At 30.6% G+C, this 21,326-nt stretch overlaps 4 protein-coding genes across 11 annotated transcripts in view; all 4 read right to left on the bottom strand.

The window, feature by feature from the left end:
• Nucleotides 1-12,378, bottom strand: part of LOC103572337 (sodium/potassium-transporting ATPase subunit alpha) — a 30,448-nt gene extending 18,070 nt beyond the window's left edge. For 3 of the 8 annotated variants that reach the window (XM_008550885.2, XM_053741502.1, XM_008550889.2), the window contains exon 1: nucleotides 12,022-12,376. In XM_008550885.2, the coding sequence (XP_008549107.1) occupies nucleotides 12,022-12,051 (30 nt within the window). In that variant the 5' untranslated portion in view covers nucleotides 12,052-12,376. Of the gene's footprint in view, nucleotides 1-1,247; nucleotides 1,393-2,437; nucleotides 2,543-12,021 lie in introns of those variants that run through there. The other 5 variants (XM_014443093.2, XM_008550886.2, XM_008550887.2 and 2 more) reach the window with 5 other exon arrangements.
• A 2,510-nt stretch (nucleotides 12,379-14,888) lies between these two features.
• LOC103572333 (NPC intracellular cholesterol transporter 2 homolog a) lies at nucleotides 14,889-15,944 on the bottom strand. Its single transcript, XM_008550882.3, has 3 exons — nucleotides 15,732-15,944; nucleotides 15,434-15,604; nucleotides 14,889-15,302 (listed from the first exon to the last, which is right to left on the bottom strand). Exons 1-3 carry the CDS (start codon nucleotides 15,742-15,744, stop codon nucleotides 15,034-15,036), a joined length of 453 nt encoding a protein of 150 aa, XP_008549104.1. The 5' UTR covers nucleotides 15,745-15,944; the 3' UTR covers nucleotides 14,889-15,033.
• Nucleotides 15,945-16,914: 970 nt separating this feature from the next.
• Nucleotides 16,915-17,928, bottom strand: LOC128668440 (uncharacterized). The gene is made up of 3 exons (XM_053741500.1): nucleotides 17,818-17,928; nucleotides 17,518-17,691; nucleotides 16,915-17,386 (listed from the first exon to the last, which is right to left on the bottom strand). The coding sequence occupies exons 1-3, from the start codon at nucleotides 17,828-17,830 to the stop codon at nucleotides 17,115-17,117; spliced, it is 459 nt and encodes a 152-aa protein (XP_053597475.1). The 5' UTR covers nucleotides 17,831-17,928; the 3' UTR covers nucleotides 16,915-17,114.
• Nucleotides 17,929-19,002: 1,074 nt separating this feature from the next.
• On the bottom strand, nucleotides 19,003-20,404 carry LOC103572336 (uncharacterized). Its single transcript, XM_053741499.1, has 3 exons — nucleotides 19,906-20,404; nucleotides 19,606-19,779; nucleotides 19,003-19,474 (listed from the first exon to the last, which is right to left on the bottom strand). Exons 1-3 carry the CDS (start codon nucleotides 19,916-19,918, stop codon nucleotides 19,203-19,205), a joined length of 459 nt encoding a protein of 152 aa, XP_053597474.1. The 5' UTR covers nucleotides 19,919-20,404; the 3' UTR covers nucleotides 19,003-19,202.
• Nucleotides 20,405-21,326: the final 922 nt, after the last annotated feature.

Below are 21,326 nucleotides of genomic sequence, written 5' to 3'. Positions count from 1 at the left end.
GCGTCAATTAAGAAAACAGGGTACCGAGTAAAAAAAAATTTTTTATCTGACAATAAAGACGCGATGGCCGATAAAATAACGAAGAAATGTAAATTTTATGACAGGAATAATAAAAAATTAGCGAATAAATTTATAGCGGAAAGATAAGGCGGAAGCTGTAGCTCTATAGGCGTGGTGAGAATTCAATGAATGGAAAACGTCGGGTACCAAGGGACTTTAAAAGGAACGACCTTATCAATTGACGTGTCCGGCCTTGATGTAACGTCACGGAACGCATGGCTAGCCGGAATATAGCGATTGATGAGACTACTCGTATATGCATGGAGATTTTCTCTCTCTCTTCTTCCTCAACAATCTCGCGACTAAATTCATCAGATTGAGATTAACAAAAAGAAGACATTTTTTCACTTAAGATCAATAAATGACACTTGTCATTATTGCTGGCATCAAGAGATTCGAGCCTTCAACCTCAACTCTGCTATTAACAATGAATGAAAATATTTTAAACAAATATTCATAATATTATATTTTATTTTTAAAATTGTTGCGAATTCAGAGGAACGATCCCTGATATTTTCTGCACGAGGTTGCACTCGTCTTGCGCAGAAACTTGCTCATTTCCGTCCAGACCTAGGAGAAAACTTCGATACCAGCTGACCAACGAATAAAGGCCATGATTAAATCTACACATATATATATATGTAACATATATGTGCTAGATATATCAGGATGTCTGGTACACAGGACTTTGTGCAATTTCTCCAGCTTAAAAATAATCGATTAATCGAGATAATTTTTCTAGCAACTGACCTACTTGTAAAATTAAATTACTACCAGCACCAAAAATAGTTAAATCGATGTAAAAATATACAATATTAAATTTAAAATCTCAATCTATAAATTGATCTACTGGAAAATGACGTAACAGAGCATCATCCCACGGCACTTTTTGCCGCACTGCAGTAATAACGTTACACTTATTACCACGCAAATTTATAAATTGTTTTATAACAACAATTATATAACTTTCCATTAGCTCATTTTCCATTTCTATGAACTATCTATCAGCTAAACTAAATCAAGCTCCATTTCCATTAATTTTAAATAAATTTAAAAAAGAAACGCGTGCAAAGAACTACAAAGCACTTTTGTTTAAATTTAAATTACGTTATAAAATAAAAGCTAGCTTTTTTAAAAATTATAATTCATAACAATAAATATCATTTCCTCAGTAAATTTTTGATTACCATTGTGTAATTAACGACGAGTCAACTGTCAGAAGTAGAGTAACGAACGGTCTTCTTCTTTTGTTAAGTCTAACTAGATTATTTTTTAAGTGAAGCTACTCGTCGTTTGGTCGACCGTGTGAGCACCCAACTTATTTTATATTTTCTTTCAGTACTAAATGTTAATTAATTATTACTAATTATAATATTAATATATATATATATATATATATAATTTTTTTTTCTAGTTATGTCACTCACGCCCGTTTTCTTGACACTCTTACTCTCTCGCTCATAAAATCTCGCTATCTCTTTAGCTCTCTTCTTGCACAGACAACCGGAAGTTGTCGTACGTATCGAGCACTGGCGTTATTGTACGTAGATCACTGTGAAACACTCTATAAGGTTATACAATATCAATTTTGTCCGGGGTTCAGTTTAAATTAATACGAAAGAGTACGAGCAAGTATGAGAAGTAGACATATATTTTAAAAAAAAAAATATATAAATAATTAGTGAGAAGCTCTCCACATACAGGGAGAGCTTTTTATACTCGTTTCGCGTTTTTCTCTCTTGCTCCCACCCTCTCGCTTAAACCCTCGATCGAAGCTCCTCTTTAGCGGCGGTTCCACAGACACCGTCCACTCCCTCTTACCCTCGACGAGCTTCCACCAGCCCCGCCAACCCACCCTTCCTTATTTCTTGCTGACCTGTTCTTTCTCTTCGTCTCTTTCCCATTTCCTTATATATATATAAATACATATATACATATATATATACAATAAGTAATACTCATACTTTTTATCTTTACGGTTTTAAATTTAAACACCTTCACTGATAACAACCCAACGGAGATGAAGAGAGAGAACTACGGCGACCTAATTATCGCCATGATAATTCTTTAAAATATTTAAACTCAAATTTACGTCAAGTAAACTTATATATTTCCTATTCTAGATCACTCTTATCTTCACTCTCACGCTAAAAAAAAAAACGTCAAATAGTAATAAAAAAAAAAAAAAAAAAGATTTTATGTTCAACTTATCCGATATTACGGGTGTGTAAAAAAATAATCTTTCCGTGTTTCATGTAAAAAACTTTCGGTGGTTATTTACATATATCTCTTATTAAAATTTTTTTTTTTTTTTTTTTTTTTTTATTATTAACGCTCTTTCTCTCTCTCAGTAACCAAACGTTCAGTCGTCACAAACCTTGTCACCCATGGCTGCGGCGTGCGGCGATAGTTTCGATGTGAATAGAAGCGTTTAACGTCGCGGCTTCGGGTGGACCAGAGACTGACTGACGGTTTAACGCAACGGCCTCATCGAACCGTACCGGCATCATCGACCCGTCTCAACATTATTCCCCCACTCTTTATAATCACAGTTTTACCCGTACCGACCGTCAGCATTTAAAGATGCGCGCGCTACTGTTCCTTTACTACGCGGCTACACCGCACCCCCGTACCGATTTTCAGCCGGTTGACAGGGAGCCAAAGTTCCTTGTAGCTCGCGGACTTTGCGCAAGCTCCGTTCATATATATATGGCAATATTACATAAAATTGTACGACTGCCAGCTATAACTATAATAGTGTGTAGAGAAGTAAAGCTCGGAATCGTGCATGGAAAAATAAGTTTTTAAGAGGGGAAGCATCCTCATTTCTTCCCCTATTATTTCTTCCTTATGACGCTGAGACGTGGCGCTGATGTCGCGCAAGCTCTTTTCGTTCTGTCCCGATAGTAGGAGCCCAGTTTCAGCAAAGAGACACTACTTAATATCTGATGATTGAGAGCTACTGCATTGAGACCCCATCTGTACTACTGAGCTACTGACAATTTGGCTTATCTGTCTCCCCCGACAATCGAATCGCACTTAAATTTTTAAAAAATTTAAAAAAAAGTATTTCTTTTTTGACAGCTGAAAAAAAAGTTCTTGGATGATAAAAAATGTGAGAAATTATTTATTTTGAGCTTTTAAAGTATTCTCGGCACAACAATGCAGTATTGATTGACAACAAAAGAATGCTTTTATACACTTGATTCCAATTGATGAAAATAAAACGACTGGAATAAGTATAAAGAATGGGAAATGGGGGAAACAAAGGAGTTAAATGTCGGTCAGATATAATCATTTAGAACCCTTAGGGTTTTTTCGACGACATTTATCTAATCTCTGAGTGATAAACCTTTTTGTGAAGGCATTTTTTATTTTTTTTCTTCTTCATGGGAAAAGAAAACACCGGAAGTATTTTATAAATACTGTCTAGAGTAGACTGTAGATTATTTTTTAAAGAGAGGGTTTTATTGTGAGTCAAATAACAAATATAAATTATTTAATTGAATATAATTTTAAAGTTATCTAATTTAATTATTATAATTTAACAAGAAAAGTTTTAGATAAATTAATTTAATTTAAATGATGAGCTTTGACTTTTCTTTTTATTTTATATAAATTGCGGGTATCTCAAAAAATAAAATAAAAATATAAGGTGGAATTTTTTTTCCTCGTATCTCTTTCATCCCCAAAGATCATTAATAAACGTTAATGTGAACCAATTCGCACGAAATTTATCTATCGTTAGCACTCTAGACTTATATACTTATCACCTTGAAAAAAATTTAAGACATTTATTTATTTTTCACATCTCACCTTTACACCAACATACATTTTAATATACCTTCAACTTCATATACATTTATATTTTTTAAAATATTTTATGTAATTAAAGTCATTGCTCAAAATTATCAATCATCCAAAAGTTAACAGACAATTAAAAATTTTTGAATTTTTTTTCCAGCGAATAAATTACAAAAAAATAAAAACTAAAAAAAAGCACATGTAGAAAATTGAAAAAACTACAAGTGGAATTTTTTCAAATATTTTTTTTCTATGATTTGCTGCTTTAAAAAAAAAATTATAAAATTATTAGACGTCGGCTAACTTCAGTATCATAATTATCACTATCTCTGCTGATAACATTTTTCTAATTATTTTTTGAAAAAGTGTACTGCAATTCAAATTAAAGTTTCTTAAACTTTTTATATATATATTAATAAAGATTAAATATCAGTGTCTCATTAGTGAGAGATAATAATTAATGATCGTGGTCGCGTTATCATGCCGTTGGTCTAAAGCTGGAGAAGAAATTTAAGTTTAAGTATAAGAGCAAAAGCAAAAATAAGAACAGTGATTGTACGACGAGCTTGCATATATATATTTGAATATATATATGCTTAAAGTATTACGCAATGATGCCGGTATGACGGCCTTGCGCCAATCTCCACCGCGCGCAACATTCGAACTCGCCCAAGCTCTTTTACACTACTTCTATACTTGTACTAACAATATATACATATATATGTATATATTGATAGTATATAGTAACAAATATATAATAGCGTTTTATCTATGTAACGTAGCGTTGTACGGCGCATCATTTTACAAGCCCTCCAGCAGTATTCCTGACAATATATCTCTATATATTGTACAGTAGTAGTGTTCTCCTATATTCCCTGATGTTTATCCCTCGCCATCGACCTACACGAATATGCACGTGCATCGCAAATATACGTACGTAGATTTATAAAATGCGAGCCTGCATAGAGATTCGTCCACGCGAATCTACTTGACGTTTATGACTATTAAATAAACTGCAGCTAGAAGGTCTTGATTTTCAATGTCATTTTTACTTCCACTTAAATTATATTTATACAGATATATATATATATATATATATATATATATATATATATATATATATATATATATATATATATATATATATATATTTATACATTTCTTCTTCCACTTGTCATTAATTTGTTTTAATTTTTTTTATCTTTCATTTTATTAATACAAATTATTATTTTAATGGGCGTTTTAAATTTTTAGAAATTTTTATTACTCGAAAGATTATTTCTTGTTTAAAGACTGATATTAATATATATTTAGAGATTTATAATGGATATATAGTAAAGTAAAATCTAGAACACTTATCTTTTTTGTTTTTATTATTTTTAAAATAATCAGAGATGATAAATTTAAACAAAAATATTTTTTAAAGTACACGCGGTTCTAATTCAAGCTGATGAATTTAACTTTTTTTTTTGCATCACAAATGTTTATATTTTTTAAATTTCTCGTATGCTGACATTAATTAACGTTTTTTTTTTTTTTTTTTTTTTTTTTTTTCAATTAATCAAATGAAAATTTTCCATTAAATTTTCTCACGACAATAATTTATGTACACAATAATAAAAATATGTTGTGATAATAAACTGGATGCAACTGAATATTAATTGTATACAATATATATAAAAAGTGATGATGATAATGAATAATAATTCATTTTTGAGGACAGTTTCAAGTTTATACTCCATCATGGTTTCTAAAACTAAAAAAATATAATTGTCAAAGTGCCAAGACACGTAATAATCACCGTAAAAGATGGATAGCTTGTAAGATAATAACGCGGAAAGCTATTTTTGATACACTTTAAGTTTTATATAGAGTGGAAGAAATATATATTTTCGTCAATGCACGTAAAGTAGTAAATAATATAGTTACTTGATGACGTAGCTGTGATTTTTCAGCCCCACTCTTTAAATTTCCCAATTACGGATCAACAAATTTAACCTGAATAAAATAAAAAACTTTATAGTAAAACTGTTAGAAGCAAATATACGTAAATAATTGTAAGAAAAATTACCTCGGACTATAAAAAATAAAAGTGAAATTAAAAATAGTTATTATGATATGAACACATTGGGTAAACTCGGTCGGCCATGAATGAAATAACAATGATAAGAGAACACTTGAATACATGTGTGTATATTCATAAAGATATGTTGCTAAGACCTCACATAGACAGTAGAGTATAATTCACACACCCTCATCTCACTAGTTCCATCCGGCTTCGTGCGTTCATTCATGACTTAAGAACCAGATTGATCCGGAAAAACACCGGCGCCCCGCAGTCTCAGTATCTCAATCCCCGTTGTATCTTTGAGGCTCAAAAGATGTACAAATGTACATGTATATGTACGATAATACTTGCCATGTGTGATAACACAAGGCAGTAAATTCAAGTTTTTTTCTTGGATTCATTTATATTTTTATCTAGTATAGAAACAAGGCGTAGTGTAATGTAAAGTAGTGTAGCGTAATGTAGGGTAGTGTAGTGAGAAATCGATGATTCTTAAAAAACATAGTGGTTGGTTGTAACAAAAAACGTCTGGATTTTGCTGGTCCATTTCTACTTGTCGTAAGCCCCGACCCTAACACGTCTTGTTATAGTTATGTGTTCTTGCTCTGGATTTAACTGGATTCACAAAAGCTCAATTCCTACCTTTTATTTCCAACATAATAGAAATTTTCCATCTCATCATTTATCTTTTTATATTTTTGACTCTATTAAAAATAATAACAAGTAAAAAATAATTGTGTATAATAAATCTTGACACAAATTTTTATTAAATATTTATTGTGTATTGGAAGAATAAGTGCAAAATGAATTATGTCTATAGAAAAATTACTAGACGACTTAGACTAATTTACATACAACAACGATATATGAGTTATATACTCATGTGTGTTTCGAGAATGCGAACGCGTGGTGACCGTGACTGGACCGTATGTGCGTCGGAGGAAGAGACACATTACGGTCAATCTATGTAAGCACACGGCTCTCCGCAACTCCTATCCGTCACGACGTGATCTCGACAATGCCGTAACGACTGAGAACGTACTTTGGGTATGAGTCATACGGAAACGTAACTTCTTTCCTCTTAAATCGCAAGTTGGATAAAGAAAAAAAAATTAATAAGTGTGTCATACAATAAACACTTTAGACCCTGCTACATCCCAGTTACTTCGCGGTGGATTTTTATATTTTATATACAACAAAATTTATATAAATATATACATAGATATATATTATTTTTTGAAAATCAAGTATCGCGTTTCCGTGTCACCACACAATGGCAATACAACACTCGACATATGAAACTTATTTATGAATAGTATGCAAGTACATAAGCATTTAAACAGCAACAGACCTATACTACTGAAATGCCGAGTTATCCAGTTGTAAAGTTGATAGTATGTCATAGGATGCTAAATTCAATGGAAACTGGCGCTTGTACACTCAAGATTAAGTCAGACTGTATTTATTGATGTTAACTCGGTTACCGAATGATTTATCTGAGATTTAATAAAAGTCGTTGCATAAAATATTCTCAGCTGTAAACTGGAATTAAATTTTTTTTTTATAATCTAGACTGAACCATAAATTACAGTGTATGATATCTTGACTTTTGTACTGCAAAGTTAATCACAGAAGTGCAAGGTCACGCAAAGACTTCGATAGTCACGCGAGTGAGCCTTATCTTCTTTATTTTACACTAGACAGGTGAAAACTACTCCGAATAACTCGATGACACTACTATTTATATACTTGATAAATTTTAACTTTTTAATTGACAATAAAATGCGGGAAAATTTAAGTATCTTGGTTGTTTCATTTCAATTTACATTTTATTTTATTGTCGATTGACAAAAATAAACGTATAATAGAAAAATGAAATGAAATCAATCACATAAAATTGCAGTGTTTCAATCGATCAGAAAATTCTCTATCTCTCATAATATTTTTTTTTCTCTTTCCCCACTTTACTTCGTTTATCGAATAGCCTCTCGACGTTACTCTCCACTGGTGGTCCAATCTCCATCCATAAAATCCTATCACTTCTCTTTTTATTACATTATAACCCTTTGATTATTTTTAGTGGTACGCTAAAAAATATAAATGTAATTCACGACATGATCTCAGCATCCCAACTACGCTTATCATAACTTTAATTTTTTTTTTATTAATTAATGCTACAATAAAGTAGTTGACACTTTATGAGTGTGTCGCGAATTAAATAGATATCAGGCAGTGAATTTATTGAAGACGATAAAGAAATTTCTTGACAAAAGCTGTCATGCATTACAAGTTATTCGTATAAAAAATATAAATAAAATATAAAAGCCCTAGAGTCGCGCGAATCGCGGAAAGTTTACAAATTCGCCCGCAGTAGCGCGACAGTCGCGAAAAGATTCGCGGTTGAGAGAGAGAGAAAAGAAGGGGTTCTATCGATCGCGCCGCACTGCGGGGCTTTATCCCCTCCCTATCCTTGGCGACGGTTTTCCCCTATAGTATACCCTACCGAGGAAGCTTTTCCTCCCACTATTTTTATGCCCTTTCGATTACTGAAGATTCTCAACCCTTTCCTCGGCTCTTATCCACAGAGCCAGCAGGCTCACTACCATAAATTTCTGGAATTGATTGTCCTGCTCCATCTTTTACAACTAATCAACCCGTCATTTCCACAAGACGTATTTCATTACAAGATTTTTATCTCAACAATTATTTCCTCAATTAATAAAATCAATTTTGTCAATAATACGCTCTTAATATATTTTAATGACATTAAGACTCGAGTGACAAATAATATTGTGATGGAAAAATTTCTATGGGTTCTTTTGTTTGATACTTTAAAAATAAAATAAAAGTACACTTAAACGCTTGAACAATTTAGAAGATTAAAATTGTTTTGTTTATTTTAAGCAGATTTTATGAAATAAGTGGTTTAATCACGTTAGTATTTACTCTCAGAGCCTTTACTTGTTAACTCTCTTAAGAATTATTCAAGTATCTTATTATAACCTCGAGTAAATAAAATTTTAAAATAATATTTACAATATCTCTATAATTGTTATCGTACTTTTTTTTTAATTTTTAAAATAATATATCAAACCTCCATACAGTAAATTTTTGACTAAAATTTATTATTGCAGTTTAAAAAAAAAAAACAGCAATTGTTCTCCGTGGAAAAAAAATAAAAGTCAAGCAAACATTTATTTCAGAATGTCTAATATTTTCATCAGTCTTTATAAAGCTATGTAGCGTTCCAAGAGTGGGTTTATCGTGTTGAATCGATTTATTTCGGCGCCAGATGGTTCCTTAACCCGGATTTCGCAAATGGGATCTGCTTTGACGGTATCAGTTTCCACAAATAACCATTTCAAGTAATTTAAATTTTTTAAATCTTGATAAGAAATAATAAAACAGCTTACGTTTGAATAAAGACATGTGAGCAGTGGGTCACTACCTTGACTGAAAAAAAGAATTTTGTTTAAAGTTTTATCGCATAAGGACATTGATAATTCTTATCTCATGATATTGACATGTTTAACTTGACTTTTATTATTTCAAGTTTATAGAATGAAACAAAAAAATGAGCTTTTATGTCACACTGAGCTCGAGATGCAGGGATAGGACACAGTATACATAGAAGACTGAAATATGAGAGACCAGTCTCTTGGGTATGCTTGTACCCAAGCTTTAATGGTGTCATTTCAATCGATTGTGGTTTCTCCATGAAATAAAGAGAGATTGTGTGGCTTCCTGTAAGTAAATCTTACACCCGTAGAAGTAAAAAAAAAATCACCGCAGATTTTTCTTCTATTTGTTTGACAGCTAATTTTTAAAATTTAATCTGGTAAATTTTCGAGTCGAGTTATAATTATTGACAAAATAAATGAGCGAGATAAATTTAAAAAAAAGTTTATCACATCCTACACCCACGTAAGATCTCAATACAAATTGGTAAGATTTTTAACGATTAGTTCTAGGGCAGTTTCTTTCCCAACAACGTCTTGTTCTTCATTTCCCCTTGTGCGCGTGGGATGATTCTTCATTTGTCCATCTCCATTTGTTTCGTTTATTTCTCAAGGAAGTTTACCATTAAATACAACAGTCTTCCAATAAAATCCACTAAAAATAATAATTACATTTAATCTAGTCGTATAAACATACTTTGGACAGTAAACTGATGATAATTTTAAAAATAAATAAAAGAAAATTTATAAATTCTCTGGTTAAAGCTGGCAATTGTCAGATGAGGATTTAAATAGAAAAATAACTATATAAATATGTATATATATGTATAGACGAATAAAATTTTTGAGATATATGCAGACCAAGTAGTAATGTCGGCCCCCTGACACACATTGACTCGTTAAAATAACGACATAATGGCTAATTTAGTGATAATAAGCGCGAACTGTATCGTTCAAATTAACGTCGAAGGTGAGACGTACCGAGAGAAGTACATGTCGGATTACGTAGCATGAGTGCAAGTACAGTTACATTATTTTAATATCACTATCTCAATAGTGCCTGTGCATATTTTTGTACCGTCTCTGTACTCCAATGCAAATGTATTAAAAATAAAACTTTGACAGCTAACTTTTTAAATATATTTTGACATCAGAGTCGCCATCTTCCGTTTTAATGTCACAGCACATGTCATCAGGCCCGTAGTTAGAATCATCAGGCCCTTTCTTATATTACTCGGAAACTCGTCGACGGATTTAACGACTCAGCAATGACTCACGGAAAAAAAAATATATGACCAAGTAATTACATGACGAAAAAAGTAAATCAATTCGCTCCAATTACTGCAATGTAATTTTCAATCCTGATTAAACTCGTTAGTTAATGACTGAAATAATTTAAAAATTTTAATTACGCGATGTCAAAGTAACAACTTATCAGTTATCATTTAAAGTTAATAAAAATATCACAAGCACATTTCCATGTGGCAATAAATCCACGTGGCCTGTCACTCTGACATTATTCTCACAGAATTAATAAATTATAATTATTTATACTTCGAAAGTCTTTATAAATATTTCTCACAACATTATTTAATTTTTTTTAGCTTAGTAATGATTTTTAAAAGCCTCATAGAGCCGTCTAGTTACCAAGTACCCAAAATAAATATTCATATATTTTTTAATACACAAAAGATTTCCGAAATACCAGTCTTTTAAATAAAACTCAAGTTAGCGAACCTAATAATTTTTGAAATTTATTCAAAGCAATAAATTACAAAAAAAAAAATATTTAAAAAAATTGCACTTGTACTTTTTAAAATTTTCTACATGCCCATATTTTTATATTTTTTTTTTTTTTGTAATTGATCTATTGGAAAAAAATCCGAAAATTAACATCATATTAATTGTCTGCTAACTTCAGGAGGATTATTTAAATATGAATGCTTTTAACACGCAACAAAAATGAATTTCTCATCTCATTACATCTTAAAGACCTTGAAGAACAAGTTTTGTCTGCATACTTAATCAAAGTATGAGTACGAGTACAAGAAATCGATATTTGAAATGAAAATAAACCGACAAGTGTATCGTTAGATCGATCAAACAAGTCAAACTACTTCCTCCTCTATCATCTTTGTTTTTCATTTGACCTATATTTATTTATTTCTTTTGCTCACTTGTTTACTGACGTCAAAATTATATAATAATATCTCAATAAAGATAACTATACCAGCAACATCGAAAAGTTTATGAAATATTTACAGAATATTTAATTTTTAGGGCGTGGTTAGCAATTGTCACAAACATTAACTATTTCAATACCATCCATCCTTCAGGTATTTGAATACCAGCAGCAAATAATAATCTACGCTCACACTAAAGGTATTTCATCCAATCCTCATAATTATCAATAAATAAATACAGTCTGGGCCAAAAGTTACAATCCGCAGGATGTAGTAAATTCCAGAGATGTAACAATTAAATTTTCCCGCTCCATTATATTGATAAATATTTTTTTTCCTGGTGACTGTTCATCATGACAACATCCAGCCCTTCGTCCTCGTCGAATGATGAAAAATAATCCAGATAAGTAATAAAATGATAACAGTTTAAGTAATCATTCAAACTTACCTCGCTGGCAAGACCTCCTTTGCCCGCCATGTTGACAACAATGATGGCCGCCGGTGATTACCTGAGCACGCCCGTGTACAACACACGTAAAAACGCCAAAAAAAATTTATTTTTTTTTTATAAACTTCAAGTAAACAATATACACTACACTCATAAAATTATATTAAAGTTTTAATTATTGAAACGCGCGTTTGGATACGAGAGAAGTCAACTGTAGACTAGATTTTTCAATTCACAAGACGAGTTCAGTTGATGAAGTAAAATAAAAATATAAAAATAACGTAGGAAAAATTTGAAGACACAAAGACTCAAAAACACGCGATACGCACGCAACCTTCTCTCACACACGAATGAGAGTATGACGTCATTTATAGACAAGCTTCCACATACTGTAGAATTTATATTAAGCTAACTATTGGCTGACGCACTTACACGCTATTAAACTGACGTACTTTCACCCGATGTCAGTGTTTGTCACGGGTCTTTTTTATCTCACTCGGACTTTATTTAAAAACACACCAGCTTGTACGTTTGCTTCTGCTATTCACTTCCCATAGAAATAAAAAAAATTTCCCCTCTTAAAAATCAGCTGTTTTACTTTTTAATTCGTTTTATTTTTACTACACTTCCGACAAACTTTTTTAACCACCACACGCGTTATTTTAATTTACAAACGTTTATAAATAAAATAAATATTATTTTTTAATTTTTTAAAATATACTTTCAATTATCAAACATAAATATTAATATTTATTTAACTTGAACTTAATTAGTCATGAAGTTATTAAGATGTCACTTTTTAATCGCACATGTAAGTACATAATTTATTGTCAGGATTATCGATCTTTATAAATATGATCGATATCCGGACACATGTAAATTTGAATGATTCATATTCCCGCGTAATTTATGAAATTTTTAAAACAAATTTAAAGATTACAGTTATTATAAAATAAATAAATATAAACGCGCGGGTAATTTTAGTATAATTTAAATTTTTAAAAAATAGACATAAATTTTTAATTAAAATTATCAAAAAGTTTGATATTATGCGGACATGGGAAATATATAAATTTTTCGATGCACATTGTAAAATCTACTACTTGATAGTATGTAAATTAAGTGCAATTTCTACCAACAACATAGTAAAAATTTATTTACTTAGATACTGCTACAGTACAAAACTATGGGTAATTTTAACTTTTATTTTTATAATGAGAAATTTTAATTAATAAGATTCTTGAAACGTTGACACGGCGAGCGTAATTGCTGGTAAGATAGTCAATTAAAATGATGACTGTGCTAGTATAAGTTTTTATTATTATTTTTATATATGTGTGTTGTAGGTGTAGGAGATGCGGCCATATATATGCCTGTTAATATACACACGGGTGCGGTTCATCGTGGAATTCCAGAGTCGTGATTAAACAAAGGCTCATCGAGGCACAACATTTATCGTACAACGTACATATTACCTTACATATATATTATTTTTAATATATTTAAGGTTTATATTAAATACGTGCTACCATCTCAACAAATAAATTCATTTATTACTCGGCCATTGTTCAATTGTCCTGACATTAATTCTACTAAATAATCCATACATGCGACCAGAGTATGTAAATGCTGCCATCCATTCAATTCAAATAAAACATAATATTTAATGTATAGATAAATTCTAAATATTATTATTATTATTATTATTATTATTATTATTATTATTATTTTGTATAATAAGATTCCTTGTAGTATTCCGAATACATTTTATATTTGTATGTGACGGTAGAATAGGTGATATCGAAATTGAAAACTTTTCTCATTACGGATTTTATGAATTTGTTAGATGAATCGGAGTATCAAAAAATATTTTAATAAAATGTAGTGGAAAAAAATATTATTGTAGTACAGGGAAAATATACAATAGAAAAAATTTTAATTTCAAATACTAATTTGATGATTTCATAAAACTTTTAGTTAATTAGTTAATTCGACTTACCGCTAATAATTATTTTTATTTGAAATGTGTTGTATGAAACTGAAATATTTTCAGATTTATTTTTGATGTGATTCAAATGAGATTAATCATTAGTTTGTTGTTAAGAAAAATAATAATTAAAATTATTGTTGGGACAAAATGTTTATTTATAAGTGTACATGAGCATAAATTTGTCTCAGTCAGCGGTTAATTCTTAGTCCCTCTAGATTTTTTGTACATGTTATTGTAGGTATACTAGAAGTGTTGAGTTTGTGTTCGTATGTGTGTATATGGAATAGAGCAAGACAAAGTAAGAAATATAAATGTGGATTTGAGAGAAAGAGAGAGAACGAGGTGTCCCGATCGATTCAGAGATGTGGGTCAGGTATACGCCCGAACCCCTCCAGGATTTGCTGGCATCCCGTTCTCTAGTTTTCCTCTTACTCTAGCTTACCCCTTACGCTATTCACACAAATAACATTATAATCCACGTACAAGTGAACTACTATTCATTTCCTCGAGTTCCGATAATTATCAGATATTCCTGCCAATTTAACTGCATGTTATTATTATTTTATTTTTTGTTTGCGCTGGATTATTATGCACTAAATTGCATGAAATATTTTTTCGTGGTTAAATCTTGGGTATGCCAATAAATATATAAATTCAAGGGTCCAATTGAACGCTCAACAAACTCCCAAAGGACTTAACTTGGTATATTTCTTTCGAGATATTTTTATTGCCAGACGATAAATCTACTTCCCGTCAACTCGCTGGAATACTCATATACGAGAGCTTTAATGCGATGATAGAATTTTAAAAATAGGATTAAAAATATTTGGCACTGCAATATTATACATTTTTTGTTAGATTACATTAAGAATTCAAATCAGAAATTCGCTATAATTATTTTAATAAATACAATAATTTTCAAGTCTATATTTTGTTTAAAAAAAATAGCAATCATTTACACAAATTTTCTTCATGTCAATTACAATACGCAAACAAATTTTTTTATCAAGACTTTAAAAATCTTACGCAGCTTTGAATTCGACTTCGAAACAACAGTGAGTATTATAATTTTCATCCTTTAGTGTGAATCTGGCCCATACTATCACACCGGATGGGACTCGTGGAATAGCCCTACTAAAGAAGTAAGTTACTTGATCTCCTGCTTCCAAAGGACATTGTTTTTTACTGATAAGATACGGACATCCGTCGTCGATACCCAGTGGATATGGCACATACCAAAGTCCACCTATTGCCAATTCAGCTTGCGGTTTCAGCACAGAAGTTTTGGTGGCTGAAAAAATAATTATTTATAATTAAAGTTGACAAATTACTATTCAAACTCAATGAACGTTTTGAAATTTAACTAAATTCGTGTTGAGTTTTTATGTGTATTTTTATTTTTTAAATTTTTCATTTACTCACTTGCTATAAAGTCCCATTGTCCGGCTTTATTGTGCCCTGTCTGAACTATACATGGAAAAGTGGTGCAGCCTTCTATTACCAAACGGTGAGGATCTTGTGTATGGTCTCCACAAGATTTGAATTGCGACCATTGAAGTGAAGCAGCCACGCAGAATGACGCGATTATGAATGCTGGAAAATTGATAAAATTTTTTATTCAAAAATCAACATTTTTTTACGGAAAATAATAAAATTTACGATTTATAATCACTTATAAACTAATTGAAATGTCTTAAATAAATCAACGTAGGCAACGTACCTTTAGCGAACATTGTGATAAGTAAACTTTATAGATTCAGATCGAAAAGCAAACTGAAATTTTGATTTAATGGAGTCAATTATATACTGTTAGGAAAAATCACCCAAGTGGATGGTAGGGATTGGCCGAAAAATATTAAATACTACACGTGGAAACTTAGAGACCTTGAAGACAAACTGTCGATTATAAAAAACAGACATCTTATCGAATTAGTTTATCGAGAGCTACGTTGTTAAATAGCAGCAATTAAAAATATTCCTAAAAATTGAGTTGCTTCAAGTGTAGTCGTGTCAAAGATATTTGAAATCTATTTAATACTTTGGAAATACCAAAGTGTCATCACTTACATCCCTCGGGTAATTTACTAATTCTTCTTCTTGAACACTTGGGTGCTTCTAATTGGATTATGCATTAGAATATGTAGATAACAATTTATTAGCCACATATTTTTCTGTTAATTTATAGAAAGTAGACTACATTTTTTTTTCTTTTATAGAATAAAATCTCTGTCCTCCACATAAAGACTTAATAAATTAAAAATACTGGCTATTGTCACTCTGTATCTCAACTGCTAAGTAATGAAATGAATTCTTAGCATATAATAAATCAAGAAGTTTAAAGCAAAGTACTCAATAATTAAACAAGTAATTAATAACATTGAATTTTTACTATACAAAGAATTGCTTTTACTGGTTTTTTTAGTGAAACAAAATATACACCTTAACTCTAATAGATATAATTAATCACAAATATATATGTATATATATTATGTTTAAAGAATATTAATAATCGATAGCTTATCGTATAAAATTTGTTTTTAAAAAATTACAATGAAGCAGAATATTTTAAATAACTCAGTCATGAGGTATAAATAAGTGTTATATTGCTGGCTTTTTGTGTAAATTAAGATTAGGATTTGACATAACATCGAACGCTGGGTCACTATCAGTAGCCATATCTCCTAGCGACGAGAATATCATGATGATAAAAATAAAAGAAACTATTCCAATTACTGCTAAAATGGCATATCTCGTGTACACAGACTCGGGTTTAGATCCTCGTCGACGAGCGTCTTTCTTGGTCTGCTTCAAAAGTTTCCACACTTGAAGCAGCCGATCTAATGTACGAGAGCTTCAATTCGAAGATAGAATTTTAAAAATAGGATTAAAAATATTTGGCACTGTAATATTAAACATTTTTTGTAATATTACACTGAGAATACAAATCAGGAATTTTCTATAGTTATTTTTAAAAAAATACAATAATTTTTATGCGATATTCAAGTATATATTTTGTTTAAAAAAAATATCAATCATTTACACAAATTTTTTTAATTGAATTTATAATACGGATACAAATATTTTTATCAAGACTTTATAAATCTTACACAGTTTTGAATTCGACTTCGAAACAACTGTAAGTATTATAATTTTCATCCTTTAGTGAGAATTTAACCCATACCTTCACACCTGATGGGGTTCCTGGTGGAACACCCATACGAAGGGTGTAGGTTGCTTGGTCTCCTGCTTTCAAAGGACATTGTCTTTCACTGACAAGATCTGGACATCCGTCGTCGATACCCAGTGGATATGTCACATAAAAAAATCCAGCTATTGAAAATTCAGCTTGTGGTATCAGCACAGAAGTTTCGGTGGCTGAAAAAATAATTATTTATAATTAAAGTTTACAAATTACTATTCAAACTCAATGAACGTTTTGAAATTTAACTTAATTCGTGTTGAGTTTTTATGTGTATTTTTATTTTTTTAATTTTTTATTTACTCACTTGCTATAAAGTCCCATTGTGCAGCTACATCGTATCCTGTGTAAATTATACACGGAAAAGTGGTGCAACCGTCTATTATTAAACGGTGAGGATCTTTTGAATGGTCATTCCCACAAGATTTGAATTGCGACCATTGAAGTGAAGCAGCCACGCAGAATGACGCGATTATGAATGCTGAAAAATTGATGAAATTTTTGATTAAAAAATTAACATTTGTCACGAAAAATAATAAAATTTACGATTTATAATTACACACAAACTAATTAAAATGTCTTAAATAAATCACCGTAGGCAACGTACCTTTAGCGAACATTGTGATAAGTAAACTTTGTAGCTTCAGATCGAAAAACAAACTGAAATTTTGAACTAATGGTGTCTATTATATACTGCCGAGTAATATCACCCAAGAGGATGGTAGGGATTTGTCGCAAAATATTAAATATTATACGTGCAAACTTAGAAACCTTGAAGACGAACTGCTGATTATAGACAACAAAGACATCTTATCGGATTGGTTTATCGAGAACTGCGTTGTTAAATAGAAGCAGTTAAAAATATTCTTAAGAATTAAGTTGCTTCAAGTGTAGTCTTGTCAAAGATATTTGAAATCTATTTAATACTTTGGAAATACCAAAGTGTCATCACTTACATCCCTCGGGTAATTTACTAATTCTTTTTCTTGAACACTTGGGTGCTTCTACTTACATTATGCATTAGAATATGTAGATAACAATTTATTAGCCACACATTTTTCTGTTAATTTATAGAAAGTAGACTACATTTTTTTTTCTTCTATAGAATAAAATCTCTGTCCTCCATATAAAGACTTAATAAATTAAAAATACTGGCTATTGTCACTCTGTATCTCAACTGCTAAGTAATGAAATGAATTCTTAGCATATAATAAATCAAGAAGTTTAAAGCAAAGTACTTAATAATTAAACAAGCAATTAATAACATTGAATTTTTACTATACAAAGAATTGCTTTTACTGGTTTTTTTAGTGAAACAAAATATACACCTTAACTCTAATAGATATAATTAATCACAAATATATATGTATATATATTATGTTTAAAGAATATTAATAATCGATAGCTTATCGTATAAAATTTGTTTTTAAAAAATTACAATGAAGCAGAATATTTTAAATAACTCAGTCATGAGGTATAAATAAGTGTTATATTGCTGGCTTTTTGTGTAAATTAAGATTAGGATTTGACATAACATCGAACGCTGGGTCACTATCAGTAGCCATATCCCCTAGCGACGAGAATATCATGATGATAAAAATAAAAGAAACTATTCCAATTACTGCTAAAATGGCATATCTCGTGTACACAGACTCGGGTTTAGATCCTCGTCGACGAGCGTCTTTCTTGGTCTGCTTCAAAAGTTTCCACACTTGAAGCAGCCGATCTAATGTACGAGAGCTTGAATTCGAAGATAGAATTTTAAAAATAGGATTAAAAATATTTGACACTGTAATATTAAACATTTTTTGTAATATTACACTGAGAATACAAATCAGGAATTTTCTATAGTTATTTTTAAAAAAATACAATAATTTTTATGCGATATTCAAGTATATATTTTGTTTAAAAAAAATATCAATCATTTACACAAATTTTCTTAATTGAATTTATAATACGGATACAAATATTTTTATCAAGACTTTATAAATCTTACACAGTTTTGAATTCGACTTCGAAACAACTGTAAGTATTATAATTTTCATCCTTTAGTGAGAATTTAACCCATACCTTCACACCTGATGGGGTTCCTGGTGGAACACCCATACGAAGGGTGTAGGTTGCTTGGTCTCCTGCTTCCAAAGGACATTGTCTTTCACTGACAAGATCTGGACATCCGTCGTTGATACCCAGTGGATATGGCGCATACCAAAGTCCAGCTATTGAAAATTCAGCTTGTGGTATCAGCACAGAAGTTTCGGTGGCTGAAAAAATAATTATTTATAATTAAAGTTGACAAACTACTATTCAAACTCAATGAACGTTTTGAAATTTAACTAAATTCGTGTTGAGTTTTTATGTGTATTTTTATTTTTTTAATTTTTTATTTACTCACTTGCTATAAAGTCCCATCGTGCAGCTACATCGTATCCTGTGTAAATTATACACGGAAAAGTGGTGCAACCGTCTATTATTAAACGGTGAGGATCTTTTGAATGGTCATTCCCACAAGATTTGAATTGCGACCATTGAAGTGAAGCAGCCACGCAGAATGACGCGATTATGAATGCTGAAACATTGATAAAATTTTTGATTAAAAAATTAACATTTGTCACGAAAAATAATAAAATTTACGATTTATAATTACACACAAACTAATTAAAATTTTTTAAATAAATCAACGTAGGCAACGTACCTTTAGCGAACATTGTGATAAGTAAACTTTGTAGCTTCAGATCGAAAAGCAAACTGAAATTTTGAACTAATGATGTCTATTATATACTGCCGAAAAATATTACCCAAGAGGATGGTAGGGATTTGTCGAAAAATATAAAATATTATACGTGGACACTTAGAGACCTTGAAGACGAACTTCTGATTATAGACAACAAAGACATTTTATCGGATTGGTTTATCGAGAACTGCGTTGTTAAATAGAAGCAATTAAAAATATTCTTAAGAATTGAGTTGTTTCAAGTGTAGTCTTGTCAAAGATATTTGAAACCTATTTAAAACTTTTGTAATACCAAAGCGTTATCACTTACATCCCTCAGGTAATTAACTAATTCTTGTTTTTGAACACCTGCGTGCTTCTAATTACACTATAGATTATAACATGCAGATAACAATATATTAGTCATACATTTTTCTGTTAATTTATAAAAAATAGCCAAAACATTTTTTTTTCTTTTTAACCAAAAAAAAAAAAATTTGTTAAAAATATATACAGTCATCAAGAGTAATTAGTTATTATTAGCCGATATCGGCACAGTATTGAAAACTATTAAGCTGAAATTTTGTTTTTTTGTGCTCGTTACTATGAGGCAACTCGCTGTATCGTTTCAAAAGAAATTATATAAACAACTGCACAATATTGTTATTGCAAACTGGAATTTTTTTCTGTATTCTCGAAAATATGCAAATTAAAAAACTCCGATAATTTTTTACAATAAATTTAATATTTTTCGAGATTTGAATTTTTCAAGGCTTAAGAAATCACGAATTCAAATACGAAGAATAGTAAAATATTACGATAAGATATGAAAAATATTTTTTCTACAGCTAATAGTATCTTCAAGTTAGAATGAGAAAATGATTATTGATAATATTTTTTTTTTAATTATTCATCACATTCTCTCGCTAGCTTCATCACTTATTTTAATGTCTGGCTGTTTTTATTTTATTTAATACATGAGTGATCGGGTACCAGCTCCCTGATAGGGTACTAGATATTTTACCTTATTTTTGATGCATTAAAAGTACCTCAATTCGTGATTGTTCAAGCCTTGCAACGTTCATGACTAAAAATATTAAATTTATCATAAAATGTTATGACTTTTTTATTTGTACTTAAGGAAAGAATATAGAAAACAAATTTTCTGTTCGAACATAAAAATACCATGCAATTGTTTGAATAATTTCGATGCCAATAGCATCAAGCTGCCCCTCATGCATGGAAAATCGCGCAAAAAAATTAAGGCCAAATAGTTTTCGATACTCATGCGCCGATATCTCCTAGACTAAAAAATCTTGAGAATAATCAATGATGTTTCAAATAAACATCAAGATTCACCTATAAACTTAATAGGATGGATCAGTCTAATGGGAGGCGGACGG

The sequence above is a fragment of the Microplitis demolitor genome, chromosome 8, assembly GCF_026212275.2.
Source record: "Microplitis demolitor isolate Queensland-Clemson2020A chromosome 8, iyMicDemo2.1a, whole genome shotgun sequence".
NCBI lineage: Eukaryota > Metazoa > Arthropoda > Insecta > Hymenoptera > Braconidae > Microplitis > Microplitis demolitor.
The sequence above is the reverse complement of the archived record's forward strand: the minus strand, read 5'-3'. Positions and strand labels throughout refer to the sequence as shown.